The sequence below is a fragment of the Acinonyx jubatus genome, chromosome A1 (assembly GCF_027475565.1).
Source record: "Acinonyx jubatus isolate Ajub_Pintada_27869175 chromosome A1, VMU_Ajub_asm_v1.0, whole genome shotgun sequence".
NCBI lineage: Eukaryota > Metazoa > Chordata > Mammalia > Carnivora > Felidae > Acinonyx > Acinonyx jubatus.
This window is the reverse complement of record NC_069380.1, coordinates 109510385-109538207: the sequence shown is the minus strand read 5'-3', so window position 1 is coordinate 109538207 and position 27823 is coordinate 109510385. Positions and strand designations below refer to the sequence as shown.

Below are 27823 nucleotides of genomic sequence, written 5' to 3'. Positions count from 1 at the left end.
CGGGCTAGGTCCTGGTCCGGCACCGCACGCCACATCATCTCTTGGGGGTGGGCCGTTGTCTCCCAGCCCCGAGAACCGGTTGGGGGCCCAGGATCCCGTGCATCTTCCATTAGCGCAGGAGGCCCCGGGCCACGGCTAAGAGAACCGGAAGCACCCCCCCCCCCCCCAACGCGGGCTTCAACCTGGCGCGTTTCCAGCCAAAACTGGCTCCCGTGGGCGGCTGGCACGCGTGTCCCCGCGCACGCACACATCTTGTACACGTCAGCCCCACGCCTCCCCGGCCCCGTGTCCGGGCGCACGCAGCACCCACGCGTGCCCGCACACGCCTGCGGGCACACGCGTCCGCGGTGGGCACTGAGGTCGCAGGAAGGTAATGGTTCTGGCCGGGAGCTGGTTGGGGACCCGGGCCCAGGCCTGGGCGGTGTCCGGGGCGGGCCCAGGGGCGGAGCTCGCCAGGCCGGGCGCGCAGGGTCGGGGCGGGTCCGCGCCGCCGCCGTCCGCGCTGTCCCGCCCTCGGCCCAGCCGCTGCTCTCCGTTCCTCGCGCTGCAGCCCCCGCGGTAGCAGCCGCCGAGCCCGCCGCCACCGCCCCCGAGGTAGGCGCTACGGACATGGGCCCGCGATCTGCCGGCGCCTGGAGTCGCGGGCCCTGCCCTGGGGAGCTGAGCAGGAGGTGGGGGGAGGAGCGGGCGTGGGCGAGGGGTTGAGGACCGGGCCCCAGTGGCCGAGCGGGAGCTCCCCGCGCAGAGCAGGCCGCACAGGCGGGCGGCAAGCGGGCCGGGGCGCGGGAGCGGGAGGCCGGACATCCGGGGGCGCCTGCGGCTGGGACTCGATCCTTCGGGGACCTGCGGGCGGAAGGGCACGGGCCGCCGCGTGAAGGCCTGGCCGGCTGCAGGTCTAGGTGACCTTTCCCGGCGGCGCCCTCTGGCCCTCGATCCCGCCAGCGCGGGTCGGGCGGGGAACCGCCTGCCCCCACACTCACCGGGCTGGGCGCACGGATCTGTGCGGGCCACGCTGTCGCCGCCGGCATGAGTTCCTGTGACGACCGCGGTCCCTCGCTCCCAGCCCCACACGCCCTGTCCGGCCTGTCTGGTCCACGCCCGGAGAAGCTGGCGCCCGGCGCTGTTCCGCGCGTGCCAGCTCCCTACCGGGCGGAACGAGAGGCTGAGAGTCGACTTAGGCCGCAGGAGCCTGTGCGGTAGGCTCGGCCTTGGGAAAGGACGCCCTGCGGGGAGCGGATGTGGCCTCCTTGGCCTTAGGAGAGATCCTGGTTCGGTTGCTCATTCATTCACCGAGTGCGTCTGTGCCTTCACGAAACTGGTTGGAGCCCTTGGATTTCAGGCTGCAGTCCTAGTGACTTGCCCAAGGTCACACAGCCGGGGCGATACGAAGCCTAAATTTTCTCATCTGTACAATAGGAGCAGTTGTAGCTCTCCTTGTAGCGGCCGTTCATCTTTGGGAAGAATGATATGAGTTGATTAACGCCAAACCTTCAGTAGAAACCTTGACACTTGAGGCTTTTGGGGAGGATTTAGCCCATCCTCTGTAGACCATTCTACTCCACTTGGTGTTCTGGAAAACGTTTAATAAATACAGCCCCTGTTATTTTAAACGTTATTACTAAACACTTGTGTGCCAGGCATTGAGTAACTTCCATGATCATTAATGAAAAATTCTTTAAGTTTATGGACAAGGTCAGGTTGAAGTAGGAAGTGTGTGCAGACCTGAGGGAAGGTTTCACCTGAGGTCTCCATCACCCTGACCAGCCTTACCTCCGCAGAGGAGGTAGAGAATGGGCCCCTACTTTGCCTAATGTGCTGTTGGCAAGGCCAGGGCAGGCTGCCCAGGGCTTGCCTTGTTTCTCCACCCCAGCTCTGGAATGAGTTCTACAGGGTTAGGCTTAAGCCCTTTGCAGCTTTGTTTTCATTGCCTGGGGTGGTGCCATTTGGCACACAGTAGGTACTTGAGAAGGGTCTGTGGGGGTAATGTGCTCTTCCTTTTTATCCAAGAGTTAACTTACCCTTACTGATAGGAGGATAGTTGTGGTTTTTGTTTTTTTGTTTTTTGTTTTTTGTTTTTTTACCATTGCAGCATATGTCTTCTAGTAGTTGCTCATTAAGTATTTGTGAAGTTATTGAATGGGCATATGTAGTGGCTGCAGCCCCGGACCATATTCTCTTGATCTTGGACATCCTTTCTGAGGGACACACACATCTATCGCACTCACTTCCAGAAAATAGTCTTGCTTAGCAAAGGGTCACGTCTGTTTAAAGAGCTCCTGCGGAAAGTACAGCCCTAGAACACTGAGACGCAAAACTGTTTCCCAATTTGACATAACTGCTTTAAACGTGCTATCTTCATTCTGTGACTTTCCAGGTCCTGTGGGAAAGTTGTAGAACTGGTGTTTCTGGGCCTGTAGGGGAGGGCGACCAGGGTGAATGGGATTCTCCTAAGTGCTTTTCCCTTCTCTGATGGTGGGTGGTGGGTGGGTCGATAACTTCTGCTGGAGTTGTTCTGAATAAAATGCTTGACCTTGGGGAGGGGGGTACTGCTCTCAGTTGATTGCTTAGTTTTATTTCTATATTTTTATTCTATTGGGTAGAGGCAAGGGCTGTCTGTAGACACAAACACAGGGGCTCCGGGAGACCATATAGTGAGGAGTTGCCTGTGGGCTGCCGGTCCTGCTGGACCCTGGGCAGATGTGGACAGTAACCTTCAAGCTGGTGGTAATGAGGGACATTGACCCCTCCCCCCCCATCTTTACTGATGAGATGCTCCCAAGGCACTGAAGTTCACTTTGCCCTTGATGGAATTTTAATGGCCTGACATCGTTGTTGGTGGTGACTGGGGGAGATGTGTGTGTGTGTGTGTGTGTGAGAGAGAGAGAGAGAGAGAGAGAGAGAGAGAGAGAGAGAAAGCCAGCCCAAACCTGCAGACAGCCCCTCAGGGAACTCAGAGAGTCTGTGGCCTTGGGCTTCCCACAGACTCCTCTGGTATCCACTGAGGGAAAGTGAGCAATGGGGTCCTCTGCTGGGCCTGGGCACAATCCTCCATTTTACTGCTTGCTGTCAGGGAGGTGAGGGTGAGTGGGCTTCTAAGCCCTTTATCCAGAACTGTCCTGGAAACAGTCCTGGGGAGCAGATTGAGCTCACAACACAGCTCTGACAAGAGCCACAGGATTGAGTACAGGTCAACTCACTATCTTGTTCCTCATTGTCTCCTTTATAAAAGTGTGACCATCATCATCATCGTCACAGTCAGTCTTCATTGGGGGCCTGCTCAGCACCCTTCTGCGGGGGCTTAACGTATGTGTGACGTTGAATCTACCATCCTGCAAACCCTGGGAGAGAGGCACTCTTGTTCATGGGTCGGGAGGCTGGAGCCCAGAGTTGGGATTCGGGACCTGGTCTGGCTAGTTCTAGTGCTGGTAATTCCACACTGAAGTTGCCACGGCCAGGGGCCATTGCCACCAGCTAATAGATGTGGACACATTTGAAAGGTCGAATTTGCTGTTCAGAGGGGAACTGTTCTCCTTTCACGCTGAGCAGAGTGAACGTGTGTATGGCTGTGTGTAGGCTGCCTGGCAGTGGATTGTAATCAGTGGAGTCACTCCTCCTTGTTGCAAGGACAGTGACACTGGGTGTCCATCAGGAGAAAGGTCAGTTTTTACTGGGATGAGGTAGGAGACATTCTTCCAGGACTTACCTGGACAATATTCAGCTCAAGAGTACCTCATGTGGTCAGGGAGGACTCTGGACCTTGTGGTTGAGGGTGGCCTTTTGATAACCTGCACAGCAGCGGTAATTATACTAAGAAATCTATAAAATGTAAACCTGTAATAAAATCCTCTCTCTGGTCATTGTGTACTTACCACGTACCAGTCACTGTATTAAGTATTTCATATTAGCAGTCCTCACGGTGATGCTGAGACAGATACTCTTTCCCCATATTCGAGCTGAACAAACGTGACATGCATATACATTGTGACTTGCCCTGGGTCCCATATCTGGAGAGTCGTGGAGTGGTATTGGAACTCAGGGCTGCTTGACTCTCAAATCTACTTGCCCAAGCACTGTCTATTTAAACCCCACTGGGTCAAGCCAGGCAGCGAGGTTCCAGGAAATGTGAGGTGTCTGAGGTCAGACAGGAGCCCTGGGTGCACCTGGGACCCAGACCTTGCCATGCTGCCTGCCAGCCCAGGCTTTTCTTCCCTTGATGGGTGGGTGGGCCTGCAGGCTACCCCCAAGTCAGTTACATTCCCTTGCGGCTTCTTATGGAAGGCTGTGCTGGTGGTGGCCTAGCTCCCAGAGTGTTTTAAAATAGAAGCAATGCCTAGGAAGCCGGGCTCCCCGGTGTGAGCCTCTCGTGGAGTAGGAGGGGAGGGCAGCTGTACTGGGAGCACAGGTCACCGGCTTTGCCAGCATCCGGTAGACATAACCAGGGGCTGCCTTTTCCGTGAGATAGGGATAGGGGTGTGAGGAGGCTTCTGATGGTGTTGGCTTGTTATATTGGTTTTCAGAGCTGGGCTAACCTCCTGCTGGGGAAGTTGCTTTTCCTGGTCCCCAGAGTTAGGGGGAGGTGCTTTTGTTCTAATCCCTGGCTGGTCTGGTGCTCCTCCTATGTGCTGGCCCAGTTCTGCTCAGACAAACCACCTCAAATGATGTTAGAGAAACAGCAGAACCAAAGGCTTTCCTACAATTTTCCCTTTCTAAGGGAAATCCAGGATGGTCATGGTGATGGTGATGGTGGTGAAGGTGACTGCCCTCTTGGTCAGGAGCCTTGCATGAATCAGTTGCACACTTACATGGGGTGATAAAAGAAAGCATAATGAAGGGGCCATTTGCAAAGGTGTGAGCAGAGTGTGGAGCTCCTTGGCAGGAGCTGTGGCCTTGGAAAGCAGTCACTGCCCACCTGAGGCCCAGCAGGGAGGGAGCTTGGGAAATGAGTACTCCAGCCTCTCTCTCCCATCTTCTGCTGGTGCCTCCTGTTGGCCAAAACCAACGATACATAGCCTTTGATAGCAGTCCATAGTGATCAGCTCTTGGGTCACAAAGCAGGATGGAGGAGAAAAATGGATCTGAAGGGACAGAGAATATCCAGAATAATGGACTGTGATTAGCACTGCCATTTATGGAGCCCTCACCGTGTGCCAGATACTCCTACGTGCTCTGCCTACCTAACTTACTTAATCTTTGCAGTAGTTCTGGTAGAAAGGCACTAGTGTTAGCCCCATTTTATAGGTGAGCAAAATGAGACCCTGGGAGTGTAAGTTATCAGTGGCTTGTCCAAAGTTACACAGCTAGTAAAGGCTGGTGCTGGTAAATCCTCTGCCAGGCTCATAGCTCCTTCTCATAGTCACTGTGCCTTGCTGCCTGGGCACCCAGTTGGGCTGTGACATGCCGTGGCAGGGTGGTTCCTGGTGTTTGCATCCTAGTGCTGTTGTACCCTTGCCCTTGAAGATGGTGTCTCTTAATCCATTAGGTGTCACCTTGCTCACAAGACTGAGTCTTGGGAACTTAAGGCCACCCTGCTCCCTGTGTCTCCCACCGCAGTGGTTGTTAGCTCTTTGAGGGTACCACGGCTCCTGTGCCAGGATTCTACCTCTGCCGACAGAAGCGCTGTCCTGCCTGTTTCTTAGGCTACGAAAGGCTAAGAGGGGGGGGGAAGGAGGCTTTTGAACAAGTGCTTCAGGCCGTTCTCATGCACATTAAAGTTAGGGAGCCCTGCCCTACTCCTGCCTCCTGGGCAGGGTGGCCAGAGCCACAGGTGGTCACCTGGGGGTAGAATGTTCCCCCTGCAGGCCCTGCCTGTTAACCCTGCCATCTCAGTGTAGTTGGACTCTGTTCTTGGAACCCGGATAGATACTTCCCACGTGGCCTTTTCCTTCTGGCACCTCTGTTGCAGCAGCCTTTTAGAATGTGGCTTATTGTGGCATCGGGAAGGCAGCGTAGCTCAGTTTCAGACACGTTGGTTGGGTTTTTAAATTTTATGTCCTTAAAAAAGTTATCGGTATGTACAAACAACTTTAATAAAGTGGAATAAGAAATGAAAATCCTATTTTAACTCTCCTCCTTTCCTAAACCCCCCTCGTTTCCAGAAGCAGCTCCCAGTCAGCCACAATGTACAGATGGGCTTGTAGCCTTCCTACATGCTTTCCCATCATTCACAAATGTGTGAGCACATAAACGTGTATGTGAAAGGGTTTTCCTCTAATAATGCAGAATTATACATTTTCTGTGACTTGCTTTGTGCATTGAACTACAGTTGGCCCTTGAGCACTGTGGGGGTTAGGGGTGCTTACTCCTCATGCAGTTGAAAATCCTTCTCTAATTTTTGACTCCCTCCCAATTTAACTACTACTGTTCACCTCAAGTTTTATTGATATTATACAGTCAATTAACACATATTTTGTATGTTATATATACATATATATTATATATTGTATTCTTACAATAGAGTAAGCTAGGTAAAAATATTACTACTTTTGAAAAGAACTCTTAAAAAATTTTTTTTAATGTTTATTTATTTTTGAGAGACAGAGAGAGAGAGCATGAGCAGGGGAGGGGCAGAAAGGAGAGAGACACAGAATCCGAAGCAGGCTCCAGGCTTCGAGCTGTCAGCACAGAGCTTGATGCGGGACTTGAACTCACAAACTGCGAGATCATGACCTGAGCTGAACCTGGACGCTTAACTGACTGAGTCACCCAGGCGCCCCTAGAGAAAAAAATACTATTAACGAAATCATAAGGAAGAGAAAATACATTTACAGTATTGTATTTATTGAAAAAGATCCAACATATAAGTAGACTTGTGAAGTTCAAATCTGTGTTTTTCAAGGGTCAGCCATATGTCAAAGATAGCTTTCTATGGCACCTTGCATAAATCCACCTCATTCTTTTTGATAACCACATGGTGCTCTTTAGTTTTTGTAAGTACCTTAATTTTCATTCATTTCCCCATTGGTGGACATTTAGATTTCTTCTGGCTTGTGTTACAGAACTAATGCTGCAGTGAGCATCCTCGTGTGCTCCTCTCTGGGGACCTTGGCTGGGTTCCTAGCAGTCGAATTGTCTCTAGGTTAATGCATGCCCACTTACGCATTGGCCAGTAGTTGTCTCCAAAGGGGCTGTCCTATGCTGGCGTGAACAGGGGTGACCATTTTCCACACCAACAGTGGATATTTTCATTTGCATTTTTGCTGATTTGTTTGTTGAGGGAGCCTTTCAAACACAGGTGTGTCATTCACTCTACAGTGGCTCCCTGAGGCCCTTAAAGTCCACACCTTGTTCTGAGGTAGTAAGTGGCCCTGCTTCCTTCTGAAGCCCGCTGGTCTCCTCAGCCTGAGTTGAGTTCTCCTTAGGCCAAGGAGGGTGGAGAGGGTACTAGTTGTGGCTGTCTCCACCCTCCCATTCCTGGCGGTGCTGCAGCCTCCCTGTAGAGGGCGCTCCTGCTGCTTGGTCACATCGCCGTTTGCTTAGATTCTTGTCAGATACTAAGTTTCTATTTTTTTCCTTCTGCTATAAACATACTTTCATGCTCCTTGCACATTTTCTCATTAAACAGACCTTTATATTGAATACCTGCTACTTGCCAGGACTTGTCATCTTTGACACATAGCTTTTTATATATTTTGGATAAATTTATGCATGACAGGCTCCGGGCTGCTTTGAGTTCAAGGGTGTGAGTTGGGGGTAGGTGTGCACTTGTGGGTGTGGTGGGGGCGCTGGAAGCAGAGCAGCTGTCACTGACAGGCAACTGATGAGTCAAGGAAGATATGTCCCCCCAAGGTGGAGGTTATGTAAGTGTTATGCAGACTGTTCTGGGCGATATACTATCTCTCCCCTCTGAGTTTCCAGTATGGGCTGGATTTTCATTCCTCGGCTGGAGTGGAGCTTGCATAATCTGTTCAAGGTCAGCCAGCGAATGGTTGGGTAGGTAGGCGAACAGGCAGTGGAGGGAAACAAGGGACTCCTGTCTCCCACTGTGACTTACTGATCCTCCTCAAAGTCATCAGTGACTGTGGGAAGGTCTGCTCAGTCCAGTCCTGTCCGTCCCTCATGTTCCACTTACCCTTGGGAACCATGCTCGCAGGCTCTGCATTGAAGCCTTCACCCAGGCCGGCTTCTGATTCCCATCTGTCCACGGCTGGCTGCTTTCCTGTGTCAAAGTGCCCCGCCTCATGCTCGGACTCTAGAGGCTGGGCTTCTGAAGGCACATGGGGTGGATGCCACCAAGACAGATGGTGAGCGATTTGGAGCGATTTGGAGCTGATCTAGGCGGAGGTAGGGGCCAGGGGGTCAGGGTTCAGCCTTAGAATCAGCACAGGCAGCGTGTTAAATGAGAAAGCAGGATGCTGAGGTCTCTTTCACACCCCCTGGTCCCGGCCTGAGAAAACATGAATGGAAATCATTTCTACAAGAAGATGATTCTTGCAGCGGGTGCTGAGAACTGTGTAAAAATGGGCATTTTCTAGGCGCTGTTGGCAGTTGTAAGAAAGCGGAGCTTTTCAGAGGCACACTGCCTCAGGCCTTGCCACAGTCCTGTCAGATAAATGCAGGAGGCGACTGGGTGGGGAAAGAGAAGACTGCAGCAAAAGCCTAGGGGAAGCTACAGTTGCACAGCAGGTGTGGGCCTGTGGTGAAGGGAGCATCTTGGCTTCTGGGTGGGTGTTTCCTCAGGTCCAGGAGTGGGTTTGGCTCCGCTCAGCTGGGGGATCCTGTGCATCTTCCCTGCCAGGTGCCGAGCTGGAGCCGCAAGGAGAACCTGGCCTCATCCAAGCTCCCTCTGCCCTCCCAGCTCCCTTGTGTTTGGATGGTAATCTCCTTAGTGGCCATGTACTTTAGGGTGATGTTTGTCGGTGGTGGAGTGTTTTTTGACAGGTGGTTTTGCTGGTTCTTTTTTTGGGGGATTAGTGATGAGTGAGAGCATTTGGGGAACATTAAATGATGAGTGATCTGCTTTTCCCTGATGCGAAAGCTGTTCGTGTCTGGTGAGGTGGGTCCTAGAGCCACAGCAGAGGGTACTTTTTGGAATGCCCTGGCCCCTGAGGTACAGGGAGGTCTTGGCTGACCCAGAGAGGTTGCCACTGTACTGCTCTTTCCTCACCCTGGGGCTGAGTTTGCAGTCCAGCTGGGGAAGGGCAGCGCTGAAGAGGGGTGCTTAGTCCACTGATACCTGTTTGCACTGGTGGCCGTAGAGAATGTTCTGGATCTTTTGCTGAGATGTTCTGCAAGTTTCCTTGGAGCTCCATCACCTCAGCCTTTGACGCAGGTTTGCGGAGGGGCCAGGGCCATCTGTGGCTGAGACATATCCACACCTTAGGCTGGGGGTATTCTGCATGACCTGGTGGATGGTTTCTTTGGCTGTCCCTGGGGTGGATGTGCCTGTGAGGTTCGCTTGGGGTGGAAGGGGGACAAGTCGAGGGGGGGGGGTCCCCAGACTTGAAACAGCCAATGGGGACAGCCTGAAATGGATCTTCCCCCATGCTCTTTGTGCCCTCATCCTAATGTGGACTGAGCTGTCCATGGTTCCAGCCTGATCACGTGCAAGAGATAACAAGAGCAACAAAGAGGATCGTAAACAGCTCGCTGGGCTGCTCCACTCTGCTCTGACAAAAAAGTGAATGGAGGCGGAATTAGTAGAACCTCTGAAAAAAGTACCATAGGACCTGGACCACAATTTTATTACTTCAAGTGGTGGAAGTTTGTCGTTGTTTGTTTTATAGCGTACTCATTGCTTTTGTGGGCTCCTTGCAGCATCTAGGATGTTAAAGCTTATGTCAGGAATGCAGCTTTCTGTGGTGATGCTGTTCGCCCTGGGACCGATTGAACTATTTTTCTTAACCGACGGAGCCATCCAGGCGCCCTGATTGAGACATTTTTCATTGGGTTCCCACTTACCAGGAACATGCCTTGCAGGTGTTTGCTTGTGTGAGTGCATATGTTGGTGACTTCAGGTGGGATATATGCAGGCTCAGTTTGGAAATTTAGGTATACTATATTTTAAAAATTAATGGGACCATCCTTGGGTTAATTGGATTCCTGCTAATTAGGGCTGATAACTTGGGAAATGGAGAAGATGCAGATCATGGTGCTTTCTCATGACTCCTTTCCTCCTGGATGGAGCACACTGTGTGTATGTGTGTGTGTGTGTGTGTGTGTGTGTGTGTGTGTGCGCATGTGCGTGTGTGCTCGTGCTGTCCTGGATTAGGATTTTAATTCTGTGTATGTAATGCGTCAGAATACAGCCTCTCAGGGACACAGTGTGGCCTTAGGGAAAGGACTCTGAATTACTTGCCTTCCTTGAACCCTGAGGTGTTTAATAAATGCTTGTTGACTTAGTGATATGCAACAATTTCAAGTAGTACTTTAAAAAATAAAGTCATATTGTAGCTCAATAAATGTTTGTTTGAATTAATTTTTTTTGGCAGGGCGAGGGGATGTGGTTGTATCTCCTTCCATGTGAAGAGTTGCTTAATTGTTAGGTTTTACTGTATTCTCTGTGAGGAATCTGATACTCAAAAAAATGGGGTCCCCTGAAATACAAAGTTTTTTGAAAAGTTGCATTTATTCTGGCACATAGTAGGTACTCTGTAAGTATTTTGTTGGAATGGATGAAATCAGAACCATATGGAAAATAGGATGGCCTGAAAAGCTCTGATTTCTATTCAGTACACTAAATGCCATAGCAGCCGACATTTTGTAAGAAGATATGTTTTATTGGCAAGAGTCCTGCGATTCAGTAAAGTAGCTGGCTCGTGGGAATTTGTCTTTGACAGTTAATTCATTCAGCAAATGTTTACCGACTGCTGCTATATTCTGCACTTGTGCTCAGTCCTGGGGGTGCTAAGGAAGAAGAGGTCTAAAGGCAGGCTGGTCTGCTGTCGACAGAACTTACCTGGGTGTCTCCACCTCTTGACATGAGGAGGCACGAGAGAGCAAGGCTTCTCTGTGCACACCTGGGAGAATAAAGTGCCTGGGACTCTGTGCTGATGATTTTTATTGGTGGTTAATTATAGCTAATAATTTTTATTGATGGAAAACTAATTTCCCTAATTACTGATGCGTGTCTTCTGGTGATTCTTTTATTGTAGCAGAAGATGGCTGTGCCTCCCACGTATGCTGATCTTGGCAAATGTGCCAGGGATGTCTTCACCAAGGGTTATGGTGAGTGTTTCAGAGCTAATGGGCTGGGTTGGCATGTTTGGGATTTTACCCATCACAGTTCGGGAGACCTGGGTGGGTCAACTCTCAGAACTTTGATGTCAGGGGGAAAAAAGACAAGCCTACTATGCCTAATAAAGCAGTGTTGGTTTGTACACCTGGTAAGGGCAGGCTTACGAATCGCTGCAGACAAGTGGACGCCCTGGTTTCCTCTCCCACGGGTGGGAGCAGCTCTGTGTGTGCCGTGGTCATGGAGTGCAATTTCTAAGTGTTGCCCATCCTTAGGCCTGTGCTCACACTGTCCCGTACCTTTCCCTGTCATTCTGCTGGGAGCGCACAGCCACTGTTCGGTAGCCAAAGTTCCACACGTAGGCAGGCAGCAGTGGAGACAGGCACCCTGCACACTCACGGCATCTTGAAACAGGAGAAGGGAGGCAGAGATGCTGCTCTCGAGCTAGTTATTTAGCCTATTAACAGTTCCCATGTTCTTTCTTTAGGATTTGGCTTAATCAAACTTGATTTGAAGACAAAATCTGAGAATGGACTGGTAAGTTGTCTGATCGACACGGAGCATGGGGGTTTATCGTAGATCAGTGGAGAGGATGACTACCGTGTCCTGGGTGGCAGAGTCCAATGAAAGGACCTTTTCTTTTATAAATTAAAATTTTTTATTTTTTTGAGAGAGAGAGAGAGTCCGCACATAAGTCGGGAAGGGGCAGAGGGAGAGAGAAGGAGAGAATGTTAAACAGGCTCTATGCTCAGCAAGGAGCCTGACATGGGGCTCAATGTCACGGCTGTGAGATCATGACCTGAGCTCAAATCAAGAGTTGGACGCTTAACTGACTGAGCCCCCCAGGTGCCCTGAAAGGACCTTTTTGATTGTGGCAGTTTGTGGTTGTCACATTCATCGCATCCTGTATGGGATGGGTGGTCCAGGGGCATGCTGCTGATAGGTCCCTAGTTTAGCAGCTGTTAATACTCACTGAGTTAATAAACTCTGTTTTATTTTTCCTTGTTTCTTTTTAAATTTTTTTTTTTTTTTTTTTAGCGTTTATTCATTTTTGAGACAGAGAGAGACAGAGCATGAACGGGAGAGGGGCAGAGAGAGAGAGGGAAACACAGAATCAGAAGCAGGCTCCAGGCTCTGAGCCATCAACCCAGAGCCCAACGCGGGGCTCAAACCCACGGACCGTGAGATCGTGACCTGAGCCGAAGTCGGACGCTCAACCGACTGAGCCACCCAGGCGCCCGTCCTTGTTTCTTTTTAAAATTGAGCTGTTTTCAATGACACCTGATTATCAAAAAAAAAAAAAAAAAAAAAAAAAAAATTAGTAATCCCTTTTAGACTGTGTGTGTGAGGATTGTTGGAAGGAGGACGTTTTGGGGTTGATGTACTCCAGTGTCATCTTGAGCTCAGCGGTTTTGGTCTGTATTTGGCTGGAAGTATTGTGGAAGCGGGATTGTCTTCCTGTCCAGACTGATGTATTACCAGGGCGGAAGGAAGCTGTCTCCTGACAGAGAATTCCCCATAAGAGTCTTTTAACTAACAGGGCTCTTTAATCCCATCTGTATTTAAATATTGAATTGAATTGTAGAAGTAGCCTTTGCCTCCACACATTCAGGTCTCACGTCTTGCATAGAGGAAAGTCCGTTCCATTTAGGATGCTTCAGTGGAGCCCTGGGGAACAGGCCGTGACTCTCTCTCTGCTTTACAGGAATTTACGAGCTCAGGTTCTGCCAACACTGAGACCACCAAAGTGACGGGCAGTCTGGAAACCAAGTACAGATGGACTGAATACGGTCTGACGTTTACGGAGAAATGGAACACTGACAACACATTAGGCACAGAGATTACTGTGGAGGATCAGGTAATGGTGGTCACTGCGAAGAGACACGGTTTTATTCTGCTGCCCTGCCCTTGACTAAACCTGGCACGTTTCTTTTCTGTTCAGCTTGCACGTGGACTGAAGCTGACCTTTGATTCATCCTTCTCACCAAACACAGGGTAAGAATCTCACGTGTTTTCTTAGCAAGGACGTTTAACAGTGTTTTTTCTGTTTGTTTTTTAAATTTTTTTTTAATGTTTTATTTATTTTTGAGACAGGGAGAGACAGAGCATGAACGGGGGAGGGTCAGAGAGAGAGGGAGACACAGAATCTGAAACAGGCCCCAGGCTCTGAGCGGTCAGCACAGAGCCCGACGTGGGGCTCGAACCCACGGACCGAGAGATCATGACCTGAGCCGAAGTCGGATGCTCAACCGACTGAGCCACACAGGCGCCCCTTAAATTTTTTTTTAGTGTTTATTTTTGAGAGAGAGAGAGAGAGCGAGCGCACATGAGCATGGGAGGGGCAGAGAGAGAGGGAGACACGGAATCCAAATCAGGCTCCAGGCTCTGAGCAGCACAGAGCCTGACGTGGGGCTCAAACTCATGAACTGTGAGATCATGACCTGAGCCAAAGTTGGACGCTTAACCGACTGAGCCACCCAGGCACCCCTAACATTGTTTTATAGTGAGATTCTGTGCTGCGTGTTGTGGCCATCCTGGCTTCATCTGTGGAGGGCTACAAGATTTGTGTGGTCCAGTAATGCTGTGTTTCATGTGAGTGAGGCTGCTGGGAATGTAAGCGGCCAAGGCTGTAGGCAGCTGGCGATGTTGGGAAGCAGTGTCTGAGCGATCATTGTTGCCAGCCCCAGTTTTCAGGCTGGCAGGGCCCTTTCCCCAGTTTTCTACATGGGAGCACTGAGAGAGGATGGGTTTTAAGTGCAACGTGGCTCCTGAGGCTGCACTTTTTGCCCCATGTCCCCCAGCCACAAACCAATTATGCTTCACTGTTATTGGGCTCATCAGGAGGCAAGACCGTGTGTTGGTTGCCTCAGCCCCTGGTGCTTTTCAAAGTGACTAGATGGGACACATGTTGCACAAATAGCATGTCGGGTTCCCTTACATCCTACACCCAGCTTCTCCTAATGTTAACATCTTACATAACTATGATGTAATTATCAGAACCAGGAAATTTATATGGCTGTCATACAGTTAACTAATCTGTTGTCCTACTGATGTCTTAGTTCTGGCCCATGACCCATTTCAGGATACTAGATTGCATTTAGTCCTCAAATCTCTTTGGTCTCCTCTAATCTAGAACGTAGTCTTTCATGACCTGGACACTGTTAAAAAAGATTGATGAATTATTTTGTAGAATCCTTCAGTTTGGATTTGTCTGATGTTTCCTCATGGTCAAACTCAGGTTATGCATTTTTATTATGTTTTATTATTGTTATATTATTTATTTTATTATCTTATAACACTTCGGTTATACAGCCACAGAAGTGATGTTGGGTCTGTCTTGTGCATGATATCAGGATGTATATGTCAGTATTCTTTACTGGTGATACTAACTTTGATCACTTGATTAAAGTGGTCTTTGCCAGGTTTCTCTATGAAGTTACTTTTCTCTTTGTAAATGGGTATGTCGGGAGATACTGTGAGACTATGTAAATATTCTGTTTCTTACTTTTTGAAAAACAAAATTAGTATCCATAGTGATTCTTGCCTGCAACTAGTATGTTTGGTAAAGATTTTCTCTTCCCATCATGCCTTCTGCATTTATTAATTGGGATTCTACTCTAAGGAGGAGCTCTTCCTTCTCCATTTATTTATTGAATCATTTATTTATATTGATATGGATCCACAGACATTTATTTTATTCTGTGGGTTATAACCTATTACCACAATATATTTGATTACTCATTTGTTTCAGATATGGCCATTGGGCGTGTCTCCAAGTGTGCTTTTGATAACCCCTGTCACTTCTTTTGAGCTCTACTTCGGAAGATATAGCAGGCTCATCTTCTGCTCTAGTCCTGCCATCAGGCATTTCTGCAAGGAGCTTCAGTTCCTTTTATTGAAGAATGGCATATAGAAACCAAGATTGTGGGCACAGTGTGTCCGCATTGCTCCTAGGTATTTGAGGCAGGTTTTGATGGTTTATGGAGATTGGAAGTGAAAGCTGGCTTTCCAAACCTACTGAGGCGGATAGCCTGGGAAAGCATCGTGGCTTCTGAAGGAGCTGAGCGTAGACCACATAAGGATGAGGCTGCAAACTCCTCTAGGGACCAGCCCCCACATTGAGTACCTACCACAGAAAAACCAGATCGTTAACTGGATATCAGAGTCATGCCTCTCTCAGGTGCTTGTCAAGTTAGTGCTATTGTTTAAGTAGCTTAAAAAAAAAAAATCCCAGTAATACTTGAAAGAGGGAAAACTCCAAAGACGTGGAGTGTTGCATTAGAGCAGAAGCCTGGAGAGAAACCTGAGTCACTGCCGGAGCACTGCCTATTCTCTGGGGACTTTGTGCTCCTGGCCAGAATTCATTGAGACAGGGTAAGGAGGCACCATGTAAATGGTCTGGGATGGCTGGTCCACACCACTGGTCAGAGGCCCTGCCACAAGCAGCACGCTTTGGTCAGCAGCAGCTTTTTACCCAGTGGTTATAAGATGCCTGATTTTTACAGTGCTGGTCTCCCTCCCTTCCTAAATGTCAGCCTCCGAGCAGCTGCCTTTCATCAATCACCCCACTAGCATGGTGCCAGTTGGATAAGCCAAAACCCAGGTTGCTTCCTCCAAAGGGTAGGCAGACCAGAAGACGTTTATTTTATTTTGAGAGAAAGAGAGCATGCATGAGCAGAGGAGGGGCAGGGAGAGACAGGGAGAGAGAGAATCCCAAAAGGGCTCTGTACTGTCAGCTTGGAGCTCTACACAGGGTTTGATCTGATGAACCATGAGATCATGACACCAGGTGCCCCTATTTTGAGTTTTTCTTATTGACAGATAATTTGTTTGGTTGTTATTCCTTTCCTTCAAAGCTTGTGAAAATGTACCAAAGCAACTTGAACAAAAGTTGTAAGCATCATTGTCACTTGTGAAGGGTGTTGGCTTTATTTTCAACCATGACCTTGGAAAGTCTCATCTCCTTGATAACTTGGAATGTTTAACCTTAAATTTTTTGTTATAGAAAATTTCAAACACACTAAAGACTAGTATATTAAACACTCATCAGGGGGGCGCCTGGGTAGCTCAGTTAAGCCTCCAACTTCAGTTCAGGTCATGATCTCGTGGTCCTTGGGTTCAAGCGCTGCCTTGAGCTCTGTGCTGACAGCTCAGAGCGCGGAGCCTGGTTTGAACTCTGTGTCTCCCTCTCTCTCTGCCTCTCCCGTGTTTGCTCTCTGTCTCTCTCTCAAAAATAAACATTAAAAAAAAAAAATAAACCATCATGTTACCATCACCCAGCTTTAATAATTATCAACCCATAGCTAATTATGTTTTATTTATGCACTCACAATCAGTCTCTTCCACCCTCAGATTATTTTGAATAACAGTTATTGCATAATTTCATCTGTAAATGTTTTAATATATATCTTTAAAAAAATTTTTTTTAATGTTTATTTATTATTGAGAGACAGAGAGAGAGACAGAGCATGAGCATGGGAGGGGCAGAGACAGGAGAAGACACAGAATCCAAAGCAGGCTCCAGGCTCAGAGCTGTCAGCACAGAGCCCAACACGGGGCTCGAACTCACAAACTGTGAGATCATGATCTGAGCTGAAGTCGGACACTTAACTGACTGAGCCACCCAGGCGCCCCAATATGTATCTTTAAATGATGATTTTTTTTTTTTTTTTTTTGTTAGTTTATTCTGAGAGTATAAGTGGGGTAGGGGCAGGGAGAGAGGGAGAGAGAATTCTAAGCAGGCTCTGAGCCATCAGTGCAGAGCTTGACATGGGGCTTGAACCCATGAACTGTGAGATTATGCCCTGAGCCGAGATCAAGGGTCAGATGAACTGACTGAGCCACCCAGCTGCCACTTGTTTTTATTTTAATTCTGGTAGTTAACAGTCTTGTGTATTAGTTTCAGGTGTACAATATAGTGATTCAACAATTCCATACATTACCTGGTGCTGATCATGACAAGTGCACTCCTTAAGCTCATCACCTATTTCACCCAGCCCCTGGCCCCCTCCCATCTGGTAGCTGTCAGCTTGTTCTCTGTAGTTAAAGATTTGCAACGTTTCACGAATTTGTATGTCGCCCTTCTGCAGGGGCCATGTTAATCTTCCCTGTATCGTTTCAGTTTTAATACATGTGCTGCTGAGGCACACATTTTTTAAAAAAAGTTTAGTCACAATATGATTACATTGTAAAAAATTAATCATCTTTCTTTAATATTGTTAAATCTCTAGTCCGAGCAAATTTACATAATTTCATAAAAAAAACTTTTTTCAATGTTTATTTATTTCTGAGAGAGAGAGAGAGAGAGCACAAGTGGAGGAGGGACAGGGAGAGAGGGAGACACAGAATCTGAAGTAGGTTCCAGGCTCCGAGCTATCAGCACAGAGCCTGATGTGGGACTCAAACTCCTGAGCTGTGAGATCATAACCTGAGCCGAAGTCAGACACTTAACCGACAGAGTCACCCAGGTGCTCCTCCATGATTTCATTTTTAATTTACAGAATCAAAAATTGTCCGTGCAAAATTGTGAAAATTGGGTCATTTGCCTCCATAAATCTCTTTAATTTTTAGATTCTCCTCTGCCTTTCCCCCCCCCCCGCTTCTAACTTATTTGTTGAAAGTAGGTCATTTGCCCCATAAGATTACACATAGACTAAACTATGCTGTGTGTATGTCTATGGTCATTAAAAAATTTTTTTTTTAATGTTTTTATATATTTTTGAGACAGAGAGAGACAGAGCATCAGCAGGGAGGGGCAGAAAGAGAGGGAGACACAGAATCCGAAGCAGGCTCCAGGCTCTGAGCTCTCAGCACAGAGCCCAATGCGGGGCTCAAACTCACAGACTGTGAGATCATGACTTGAGCTGAAGTCAGACACTTAACCGACTGAGCCACCCAGGCGCCCCTCTCTATGGTCATTTAACTTGTTACCCTGTCCCTCATATTTACTGTGAATTGGTAAGTCTACAGGCTTCATTGCATTTAGATTCCATTGGGGAGGGGAGAGGGTAGAATAAAAGTGGTGACATATGCTTCCATTGGATGTGTATAGAAGGCTGGGTTTTTTCTTTGTACGTTAGTGCTATTCATAGTTCACTCAGGGGTTACAGACTGGTGATAATTCCACTTTAATCATTCATTCTTCATTTATTAGGTAGAATATTTTGATAAAAAGAAACTTCTTTTTTTTTCAATATATGAAATTTATTGTCAAATTGGTTTCTATACAACACCCAGTGCTCACCCCAAAAGGTGCCCACCTCAATACCCATCACCCACCCTCCCCTCCCTCCCACCCCCCATCAACCCTCAGTTTGTTCTCAGTTTTTAAGAGTCTCTTATGATAAAAAGAAACTTCTAAACTATTGGTTACTCTGAGATAGTGTAGGAAAGGTGGAATAAACGTTTGCTTCCTTTTTATTTACTGTTTCAAAGTAACACATTGGTTCTCTAGTCTCTAAAGATGCCCAATGTCTGTGTTTTAAGTGTCAGTATGAGTGAATTCATAGATTTAAACATATTTGATATGTTTCAATCCATTGCCAGTATTTTTTTTTCCAAATTTTTTAATGTTTATTCATTTTTGAGAGAGACAGAATTCGAGCAGGGGCGGGGGCAGAGAGAGAGAGAGGGAGACACAGAATCTGAAGTAGGCTCCAAGCTCTGAGGTTTCCCAGCCCCCATGACTGCAGGGTCCCGGGTTCTACATCTGTACCCAGGTCTCTGAAATACATGCTCATTGGGATCTCATAAATACCGAGTTAAAAGCTATCTGTCATATTTACTTAGGAGGGATGTACCTAGTATTTGTTTCTTTATTTACTAAGTGAACCACAAAGTAAGAAAGCAACCATCTCCTTAAAAGCTGCTGTTTAGGAGCCCTTGGGTGGCTCAGTTGGTTAAGCGTCCGACTCTTGGTTTCGGCTCAGGTCCTGATCTCAGGGTGTTGTGAGTTCAAGCCCCACATTGGGCTCCATGCTGACAGTGTGGAGCCTGCTTGGGATTTTCAGTCTCCCTCTCTCTCTGCCCCTCCCCCACTTATGCTCTCTCTGTATCTTTTGAAATAAAAGCTTGAAAAAAAAAAGCTTCTGTTTAGATAAATGCCTTCATGACAGATACACTGTGTCTTTTTCATAGACTTGAAGAATAGCAAAGATACATCTGTTTCATAATTACATGAGTGCTCTACCTAATAAATGCCTGTGTAGGTCATTACATTAGGCATAGGGAGAGGTTAGTAAAGGAAAATTACTTAGTACCCCCCTTGCCTGTGTTCTCACTTGATTATTGTGGCATTTCTGCAGATGGGTTTGTGGTTGAAGAGAGGTTGTGGTCTTCCATTGGGGCACAGCAGCTGCTTAAGGGAGATCTGGGGTGTGCTGACTTTGCCCTCCATCCCTGTATATAACCTGAGCTTTAAAACTTTTTTTTTTTTTTTTTTTTTGCCTTCTTTTGGTATGGTTGTCACAAGGTGAGTTAGCTTAAGACTTTAATACAATTTCTTTTCCTTCAGGAAAAAAAATGCTAAAATCAAGACAGGGTATAAGCGGGAGCACATCAACCTGGGCTGTGACGTGGATTTCGACATCGCCGGCCCTTCGATCCGGGGCGCTCTGGTACTGGGCTATGAGGGCTGGCTGGCTGGCTACCAGATGAATTTTGAGACTGCAAAGTCTCGAGTGACCCAGAGCAACTTTGCAGTTGGCTACAAGACTGACGAATTCCAGCTCCACACTAACGTGTAAGTGTATGTGAGTGTCATGTGTAAGTGTGTGCAGGAGGGGGATTGCTTTTCAAGCTCACATTTTAATCACTTTAAAGTGAGTGTTTTGACATCACATGAGCCACATGGCCTGCTGGTCTTTTTCTGTTTCCCACCTGTCCAATTCTGGAAGTGGTTTAGGCTCTTTGTGTTCTAGAGACGGTCGGAGCTGTCACTGGTGCACACAGAATGACTGATCAGTTACAGCAAGGGCATGACGTCAGTCCAGTGGAGTGTCCCTTCCCTTTGTGGACACTGGAACTCCTTTCATTGTTAGTAACAAAATAGTGGGGAAAGGTGTGGCTGTCCCTCTTTCTCTGTATGAAGCCTGAGGTCAGCTTGCCATGCTTAATGAAACATAGATCTGAGACACCAGGTTAGGGGATGATGATCTCAGTTCCATACAGTGTCTTCTCATGGGAGAGCATGCAAAAGTTGACTACCAGATAGTACAGTGAAGGGAAGAGAAAAGTGCACATTGGCTTAGAGGGCCCCTTGTAGTTAAGCTTGGGAATTGGAGTGCAGTGGAGTGCTGAGGTAGGTGAAGGGAAACGGATGTTTCGTCTCTGAAATCCCGATGCCACAATTGGGGGACAACTTTTTCGGATTTCTTTCTTTCCACTAGAGGTCACTAAAGGAGTGACTTCTTAAAGTTAAGTTAAGTGGTACATGTATAGTATTTAATAACATTTCCACTTACAAAGTTTTTTGAAAAATTTTTATACAGTAGTTCCCCTGTAACTGCCATTTCACTTTTTGCGATGTCACTTACCCATAGTCAACCACGGTCCAGAAGTGGATGATCCCCCTTCTGACGTATTTTTGGAAGGTCAGCGGTAGTCCGATGTACGTCACAGGCCTGTGTCACTCACCTCACTTCATCTCATCATGTAGGCATTTTATCATCTCACATCATCATAACAAGGCCATACATAGTACAATAAGGTATTTTGAGACAGAGAGCACATTCATATAACTTATATTACAGTATGTTGTTATAATTGTTCTATTAAAATCATAAAAGTTATTGTTGCTGATCTCTTACTGCATCTACTCTATAAATTTTGTCATAGGTATGGATGTGTAGGAGAAAATGTAGCATATATGTAGGGCTCGGTACTGTCTGTGGTTTCAGGCATCCCCTGGGGGTCTTGGAACGGATCCCCTACAGGTAAGGAAGGGCTACTATAATTAGTATAATTAACATAACAGAATTAATATAACATCTATTATTTTGAGTTTTGAGTTTATTTATATTTATTTATTTTAACATAACAATTAATATAACAGATCTATTTTAAGTTTTGAGTTTATTTATTTATTTATGTTAACATAACAGAATTAATATATAACAGATGTATTATTATAATAAGTTTTGAGTTTATTTTTTCAATGTTTATTTATTTTTGAGAGGGAGAGAAACAGCGTGAGTGGGGGAGGGGCAGAGAGAGAGGGAGACACAGAATCTGAAGCAGGCTCCAGGCTCTGAGCTGAGCCGTCAGCACAGAGCCCCGATGCGGGGCTTGAACCCATGAACCGCAAGAGCCGAAGTCAGAAGCTTAACTGACTCAGCCGCCCAGGCACCCCTATTTATTTATTTATTTTTAAAGTTTATTTTTGAGGGGGGGGGAGGGGCAGAAAGAGAGGTGGGGTTGGGGACAGAGGATCCAAAGCAGGCTTAGCTGACAGCAGCGAGATCATGACCTGAGCCGAAGTCGAAAGCTGGACGCCCAACCAACTAAGCCACCCAGGCACCCCAGTTTTGAGTTTTTTGAAGCTAAAAAGTCATAGGAAAACCAGAGTGATGGACAGTCCAGTGGTTTCTGGAGTGGGAGTGGGGGAAAGTGTGACTGCCCAGGGGTGGTGTGAGGAGATTTGGGGGTGGTGGAGCTGTTCTGTATCCTGATTGTGGTGGTCTTCACACAAATCTTGTACACGTGTTAAAATTCATAGAAATGTACACCCCCCCCAAAAAAAGTCAAAAAAGGTATATAAATTCAAAAAAAGCAACATACAAAAATGTCACAGGAAAAAGGGCACAAGCAATAGAAGTGTTTTTTAAGTTAGAGTTATGACTGAAATGGAAAGTCCTTCCTTGGTGTCGAATTGGAAATTGGCACCAATTCTAGGAATAGCAATGGCCGTTACTGTTTTCCCCACATACCTGAGCCTCACATACCTGATTTTATTAAGTGGACACGGTTTATTTTTAGCTGGCGTGGAAACTGCCGACACAGCCATCTGGGTTGTCCTAGGGCTTGCAGAGGCCCAAGTGTCATAGTTGTGCTCTGTGCTTCATGTAGATGAATTTGAACAATGACTTCCCTCTGTTTATGGTTTTGAGAGCTCCCAACAGGAAGGCAGTGTTGCTGGTTTTAGAATATAATGAAAAATCTGACATTTTTTAGATACACATGTGAGCCCAAGAAAATTTCCCGATTTCAGTTATACTAAAGTTAATCAAAAACTTTAGTTTTGTCTGTGGCAAGCTGCTGTTCTGTGGACTTTCTGGTTCCCTGCAAATCAGGGGGTGCCTGTCCTGGCCTTGTACTTTCTGGAAGTACAAGGTCTGTATCACTGAATTTCAGGGGAAAACTTGAACATTTAGAATGTATTTAATGAGCATCTACTTTAGGGAGAGTATATTAGTGAGGAGCGGAGTTTGCAGTGAATCAGCAGTTTGTCCCTGGATTAGTGAGTTCTAAGCTCTTTGCTGAATTCCGGAGTACGTGGGCTCTGCCTTACTAGTTTCTGATGACATTTCTACTTGAAGCACCCAAAATGACGAAGCAGAACTTTGACATTGTTTTATGTTAAAAATGGAAAGGAGGGGAAAGGGATATTTCCAAAGGCTGGAGTCACTGTGGTGTGTTTGGAAGAGATGAAGGAGTTTGTCCAGTTCGGTTTCATTCCATTTTTGAAAGACGGGAACATTTTGTAATGCACCAAGTGTCTCCTTTTCATCCCATCAGAACTGTAGAGATTTTGCAGTTTGGGCCAAGAGTATTGCACAGGTGGAAAAGTCTGAATTGCAGGTCAAGTTCTTCTGTAATTGCTGCCCCTCCAGGGGGCTAGGTGGGTTTTGGCTGTGCCTGCCCAGCAGTGGCTGCAGCTGGTGGTGCTAAGGGCTGTAACCTGCCTTCTGAAGAACACGGGTGGCCCAGCCTTTCTTACCATTTCTGATTGTGTTCTCTTCTCGTTTGCTTCTACTCCCTTACCACTGTTATGATAGATGCATTGACAAAAGAGGTAACAGCAGCAGCAGCAGCAGCAAAAAAAAAAAAAAAAAAAAAAAAAAAAAAAAAAAAAAATCACCCAGAATTCCATTTTCTTAGTTGCTGCTTCTATTTTAAAGAATATTTTGGAAGCAGATTTCAAATTCCATGCAGCCTCAGCTTCCTGCCTTTGGGTGTTCCCAATGGTGGTTGAAAACTAGCCTCTCCCTTTGAACCTTCCCAAAGCTGGTGTCTGTTCCATTCCTATCAGGCTTTTCCCTACTTTGGTACTCGTTTTGTGATCATTTTGGTCCATTTACAGCAGCCCTGCCCTCCGTCAGACTTGGACCACTGTGCCCAGCTCCAGCCTGCCTTCAGGGGTGGATGGGCACCTGTGCTCTGATTGTTTGCAGAAACGATGGGACAGAGTTTGGTGGCTCCATTTATCAGAAGGTGAACAAGAAGTTAGAGACCGCTGTTAATCTGGCCTGGACAGCAGGAAATAGTAACACTCGCTTTGGAATAGCGGCCAAGTATCAGATCGATCCTGACGCCTGCTTCTCGGTGAGTACCTGTGGAATCACGCATCACCCAGGCTCCACCTGAAGCTTAGGATGGAATCCTTCTGGATTGCAGGAGTTCCATGCTGGAGCTAGAGATTTTTTTTCTCTATGCAAAGAGTTTGAAATGAGGAAAGTGATAATAGTAATAGCTCTTACTGTAGATGCCAGCCACTGTGCAGAGCCCATTATGTGTGGGTTACTGTCTTTAATTCTTACACAACCTATTTGAGGCAGGTGCCTTTAAAAAAAAAGAAATATCATTCCAACCCTGTTTGCACAAATGAGGAACTGGAAATACAGAGAGGCTGAGGGCAGATGGAGCAGACATCTGGTAAGTGCTGGGGTGCTGGGCCTGGACTTGACCCACACTGGTTTGCTCTGGAGCCTGCTCTTATCAGCCCATGTTCCATGCTGCAGACTCTAAAGGGGGGTCACCTTGAATCCTAAGGTTTTATTTTTTTATTTTTATTGTTTTAATGTTTATTTTCGAGAGATAGGGCAGTCAGGGGAGGGGCAGGGAGCGAGGGAGACAGAGAATCTGAAGCAGGCTCCGCGCTGACAGGGGAGAGCCTGTGTGGGCTCGAACTCATGAACTGTGAGGTCATAACCTGTGCTAAAGTTGGCTGTTTAACTGACTGGCCACCAAGGCATCTCCCCCCCGGCTTAAAAAAATTATTACTATTATTATTTTTTTTGAGAGAGAGAGGACCCTCAGGATTCATGTTCATTTAATGCTTCTCATCTTTCATCCTCTTGCCAGCTCTTGTATTGGATATTAAGAAACCAGACCCTGGCACTTAGTAGTTGGCATCTAATCTTGCAGACTCGGTGGTATTGCTCGCGGTTGAGTTGCTGCACGATTTTTGCATTAAATCCTGTTGAACTCATCTCTGTTGTCACAGGGCACTGCTGGCTGCTTCCCTTTGGGGTGGAATGCGGAAGTCTCATGTTGCAGGATGGTTATTGTGTAATTTACAAACAGCCCATTTGAAACGGGAACTGAATTTGGCTCCCTTAAAGTTACGCAGTTAAAAACAAAGGAAGAGGGGCCTTATTAATTAGATTGTATAAGCAAAAAGGAACAGCCAGATGGGGCCCTTACTGCCAGGAAATCTTTCCCCCTGCTTTGTTCTTTCTTATGGAAGTTGTCAGGTCTGAAAACAGCATTCAAGCAGGAAAATGTACCTTGGCAGCCTTAGCTTTTGCCAGGACTTGGTGTTCTCATGACGTGAGCCTTCTCTGCTCCTGACCTCTCCTTGTTTCACTAGAAAGGGGGTCAGGGGGAGGCCCAGATTTTCCTACAACTCAGGCAGAGGAATGAGGGTAACATTGACTCAACTTCTTTATTGAACTTAATTATTAATTAGCATTCACAAAATGCTGAAATTTAAGTGACTGGCTAGGTCATTCTTTTGCTCCAGTATGATTTTATTTTACCTTAATGTTTTATTTATTTTTAAGAGACAGAGTATGAGCGGGGAAGGGGCAGAGAGAGAGGGAGACACAGAATCTGAAGCAGGCTCTAGGCTCTGAGCTGTCAGCACAGAGCCCGATGGAGAGCATGAACCCATGAACTGTGAGATCATGACCTGAGCCGAAGTGAGACTCTTAACTGACTGAGCCACCTGGGCACCCCGTAACTTTCCTTTAACTGATAGTTGTGTTGACTCTTTGAGTTTCTTTTCTGAGACTTTGCTCTCAAATTTGATATATTTCATGTTGAATTTAATGAATCTCATAATCAAAGTGGTCATGAAAAAAGAGAATTTGATTCTGAAGGCCTGAGTTGGTTGGTTCCAAAGCTCTTACTCATTTTGGAGATGAAAACATAAAGTACTTAACAATTTCACTCTGTCTTATCTTTTCATTGACTAGGCTAAAGTGAACAACTCCAGCCTGATAGGTTTAGGATACACTCAGACCCTAAAGCCAGGTAAGTGTTGCTTTGAAAGTTAGTGAAATTGTTTCTTTGCCTTAAAGAAAAATTGTGCTGGTTTGCTGCTTTATGTTACTGCTTATATAATGCCTGAATAGTACATTATAAACGAGTGGAGAGAAAGTTTTACAATTAAATGTTTATAAAAGTGTGCAGAATTGTTATAAAACATTTGGAGCATAGAAGTAGTAAGTAGGAGAGAAAAAGGCCAATGCTAGAGTGTTACACTTTTGGTTATTTTCTTCTATCTGTTTTTCCATTGTGTACGTAGTGTCTGATACTTATTTCTAGCAGATTCTTAAAACTAGACCATAAGTCATCCTCATTGTAAAACCGTTGTGCCGATTTCCTCTGCACAGGTGGCTAGTCCGGTCCATGGTGTGTTAGAACTACGGGAGATAATACCACTTTGGGATTGGTTTGGTCAAGTTGGGTCTTTGAACTCTACAAATCCGAGATTACATGATGAAAGAATCAAACTTTTGTAGGGAAAATACCAATTAGTCCCGTGCACGTGTGTGTGTTTGTGTCCATGCCGAGAGTGAGATCTCAGTCTGATTTATGGTTGGACTTCCTTTCAAGGCACTTTTGCTGAAGAAGCTTACTGCATGGTGCCACTAGAAGAGAGATGATTGTAGCAGGGGGCAATGACAGGACAAAGGAAAGTGGACTCCCTAAAGTGGATTTGGAAAGCCTGTGGAATTAATCAGATGGGTGTTCAGTAACAGGGACTGATGGGCCGTGTGGTTTTTTTGCCTGCTGATCACACACAGCTGAAGCAGGTTTTGAATCTGGTGTTGTCTTGCCATTGTGCTTAGGTACTCCTCCTTGTGTTAACCTTTCTGCTCTGTGTTGACCTTTCTTTTTGTTTCTCTCCTCCATCCCTCCCCTTTCCTTGTCCCTGGTTATTCCCCTTGCAGGTATCAAACTGACGCTCTCAGCTTTGCTGGATGGCAAGAATGTCAATGCTGGTGGCCACAAGCTTGGTCTAGGACTGGAATTTCAGGCATAAACAAATACTGTACAATCGTTTAATTTTAAACTATTTTGAGCATAGCTACCTTCAGAATTTAGTGTACCTTTTAATGTTGTATGTCTGGGATGCGAGTATTGCTAAATATCATGTTAGACCTCCAGGTTAAAGATGATTCAGCTTTAAGGTGTTACCTTTTCAGAGGTACAGAAGAAACCCAATTCCAAGAAAAGTCCTTTCAGCTGTAGACTTTGGGGGACCTTGCTGGCCCTCTAGAATTGTCAGGTTTCTTTTTTATCTAGAAATGGCTGCAAGTGGAAGCTGAGACTTCGTAGGCACTTTGTAAACTGGTATTGAGTAAATGGATGAAATTATGACTTCCTGAGAATTAACTTTGGTTTCCTACCCTAATGAAGGAGAGACTCACTGATGGTGTGTGCAAAATCATCTGAAAGAGACTTTTTTAGACAGATTTTCATGACCTGTTTCCACCCCAGTCCATCACCTCTTTTACACCAAAAGTAGTCTGCAGGGCGTGGTAGCTGTTTCTTTTGTGCCATTTGGGGTGGAGAAGGTGGATGTGATGAAGCCAATAATTCAGGACTTAATTCCCTCTCATGTTGTGTTTTTTTTGCCCTTGCACCAGAGTATGAAATAGCTTCTAAGAGTCCCAGCTGCAAGCTGGGAAGAGTCTCTGTGACTGTAATCACATGGTGACAACATTCGGAATCTAAATTGGACTTCTGTTATATTCTCGCCACTCAGTTTATTTTTTAGCAGTTTAATGGGTACATTTTAGAGTCTTCCATTTTGTGTGGAATTAGATCCTCCCCTCAAATGCTGTAATTAACATCACTTAAAGTAAAACTTGAATAAAATATTGAAACCTCATTCTTCTGTTGTTTTTATTATATTAATAAAAGTGTGAATAAACAGGGCATTTGGCATTTGTGTTTGCACTGTATGTGTGTATGTTGTGTGTGTATGAGAGGGGGATTTTTAGTTTTCTGTTGTTGCATAACAAATGACCCAAATACAGTTGCTTAGAACAACACTCAGTATTTATTTCACAGGTCTCTAGGTCAGAATTCCAGCATGGTATGGCTGGATTTTCTGTTAAAATTCTCATAATGCTGAAATTAGGATGTCTGCCAGACTGTGTTCCCATCTGGAGCTTGAGGTCCCCTTCCTAGGTCACATGGTTG

The 27823-nt window shown here is 46.4% G+C and overlaps 2 protein-coding genes and 1 non-coding gene across 4 annotated transcripts; 1 reads left to right on the top strand and 2 right to left on the bottom strand.

Moving 5' to 3' along the window:
- The first annotated feature begins 230 nt into the window (after positions 1-230).
- On the top strand, positions 231-27565 carry VDAC1 (voltage dependent anion channel 1). 2 transcript variants are annotated; one of them, XM_027076696.2, is made up of 9 exons: positions 231-370; positions 11091-11163; positions 11658-11707; positions 12876-13028; positions 13113-13165; positions 19683-19910; positions 23560-23710; positions 25585-25642; positions 26566-27565. In XM_027076696.2, exons 2-9 carry the CDS (start codon positions 11097-11099, stop codon positions 26655-26657), a joined length of 852 nt encoding a protein of 283 aa, XP_026932497.1. In that variant the 5' UTR covers positions 231-370; positions 11091-11096; the 3' UTR covers positions 26658-27565. The 2 variants fall into 2 exon arrangements, with proteins under 2 accessions (XP_026932497.1, XP_026932498.1); XM_027076697.2 differs by lacking the exon at positions 231-370 and adding an exon at positions 457-594.
- On the bottom strand, positions 262-1506 carry LOC128315209 (translation initiation factor IF-2-like). The gene is made up of 2 exons (XM_053221021.1): positions 981-1506; positions 262-843 (listed from the first exon to the last, which is right to left on the bottom strand). The coding sequence occupies exons 1-2, from the start codon at positions 1026-1028 to the stop codon at positions 262-264; spliced, it is 630 nt and encodes a 209-aa protein (XP_053076996.1). The 5' UTR covers positions 1029-1506.
- Positions 17215-17317, bottom strand: LOC113604591 (U6 spliceosomal RNA). Its single transcript, XR_003426567.1, has one exon. It is a non-coding gene; the product is annotated as a U6 spliceosomal RNA (small nuclear RNA).
- Positions 27566-27823: the final 258 nt, after the last annotated feature.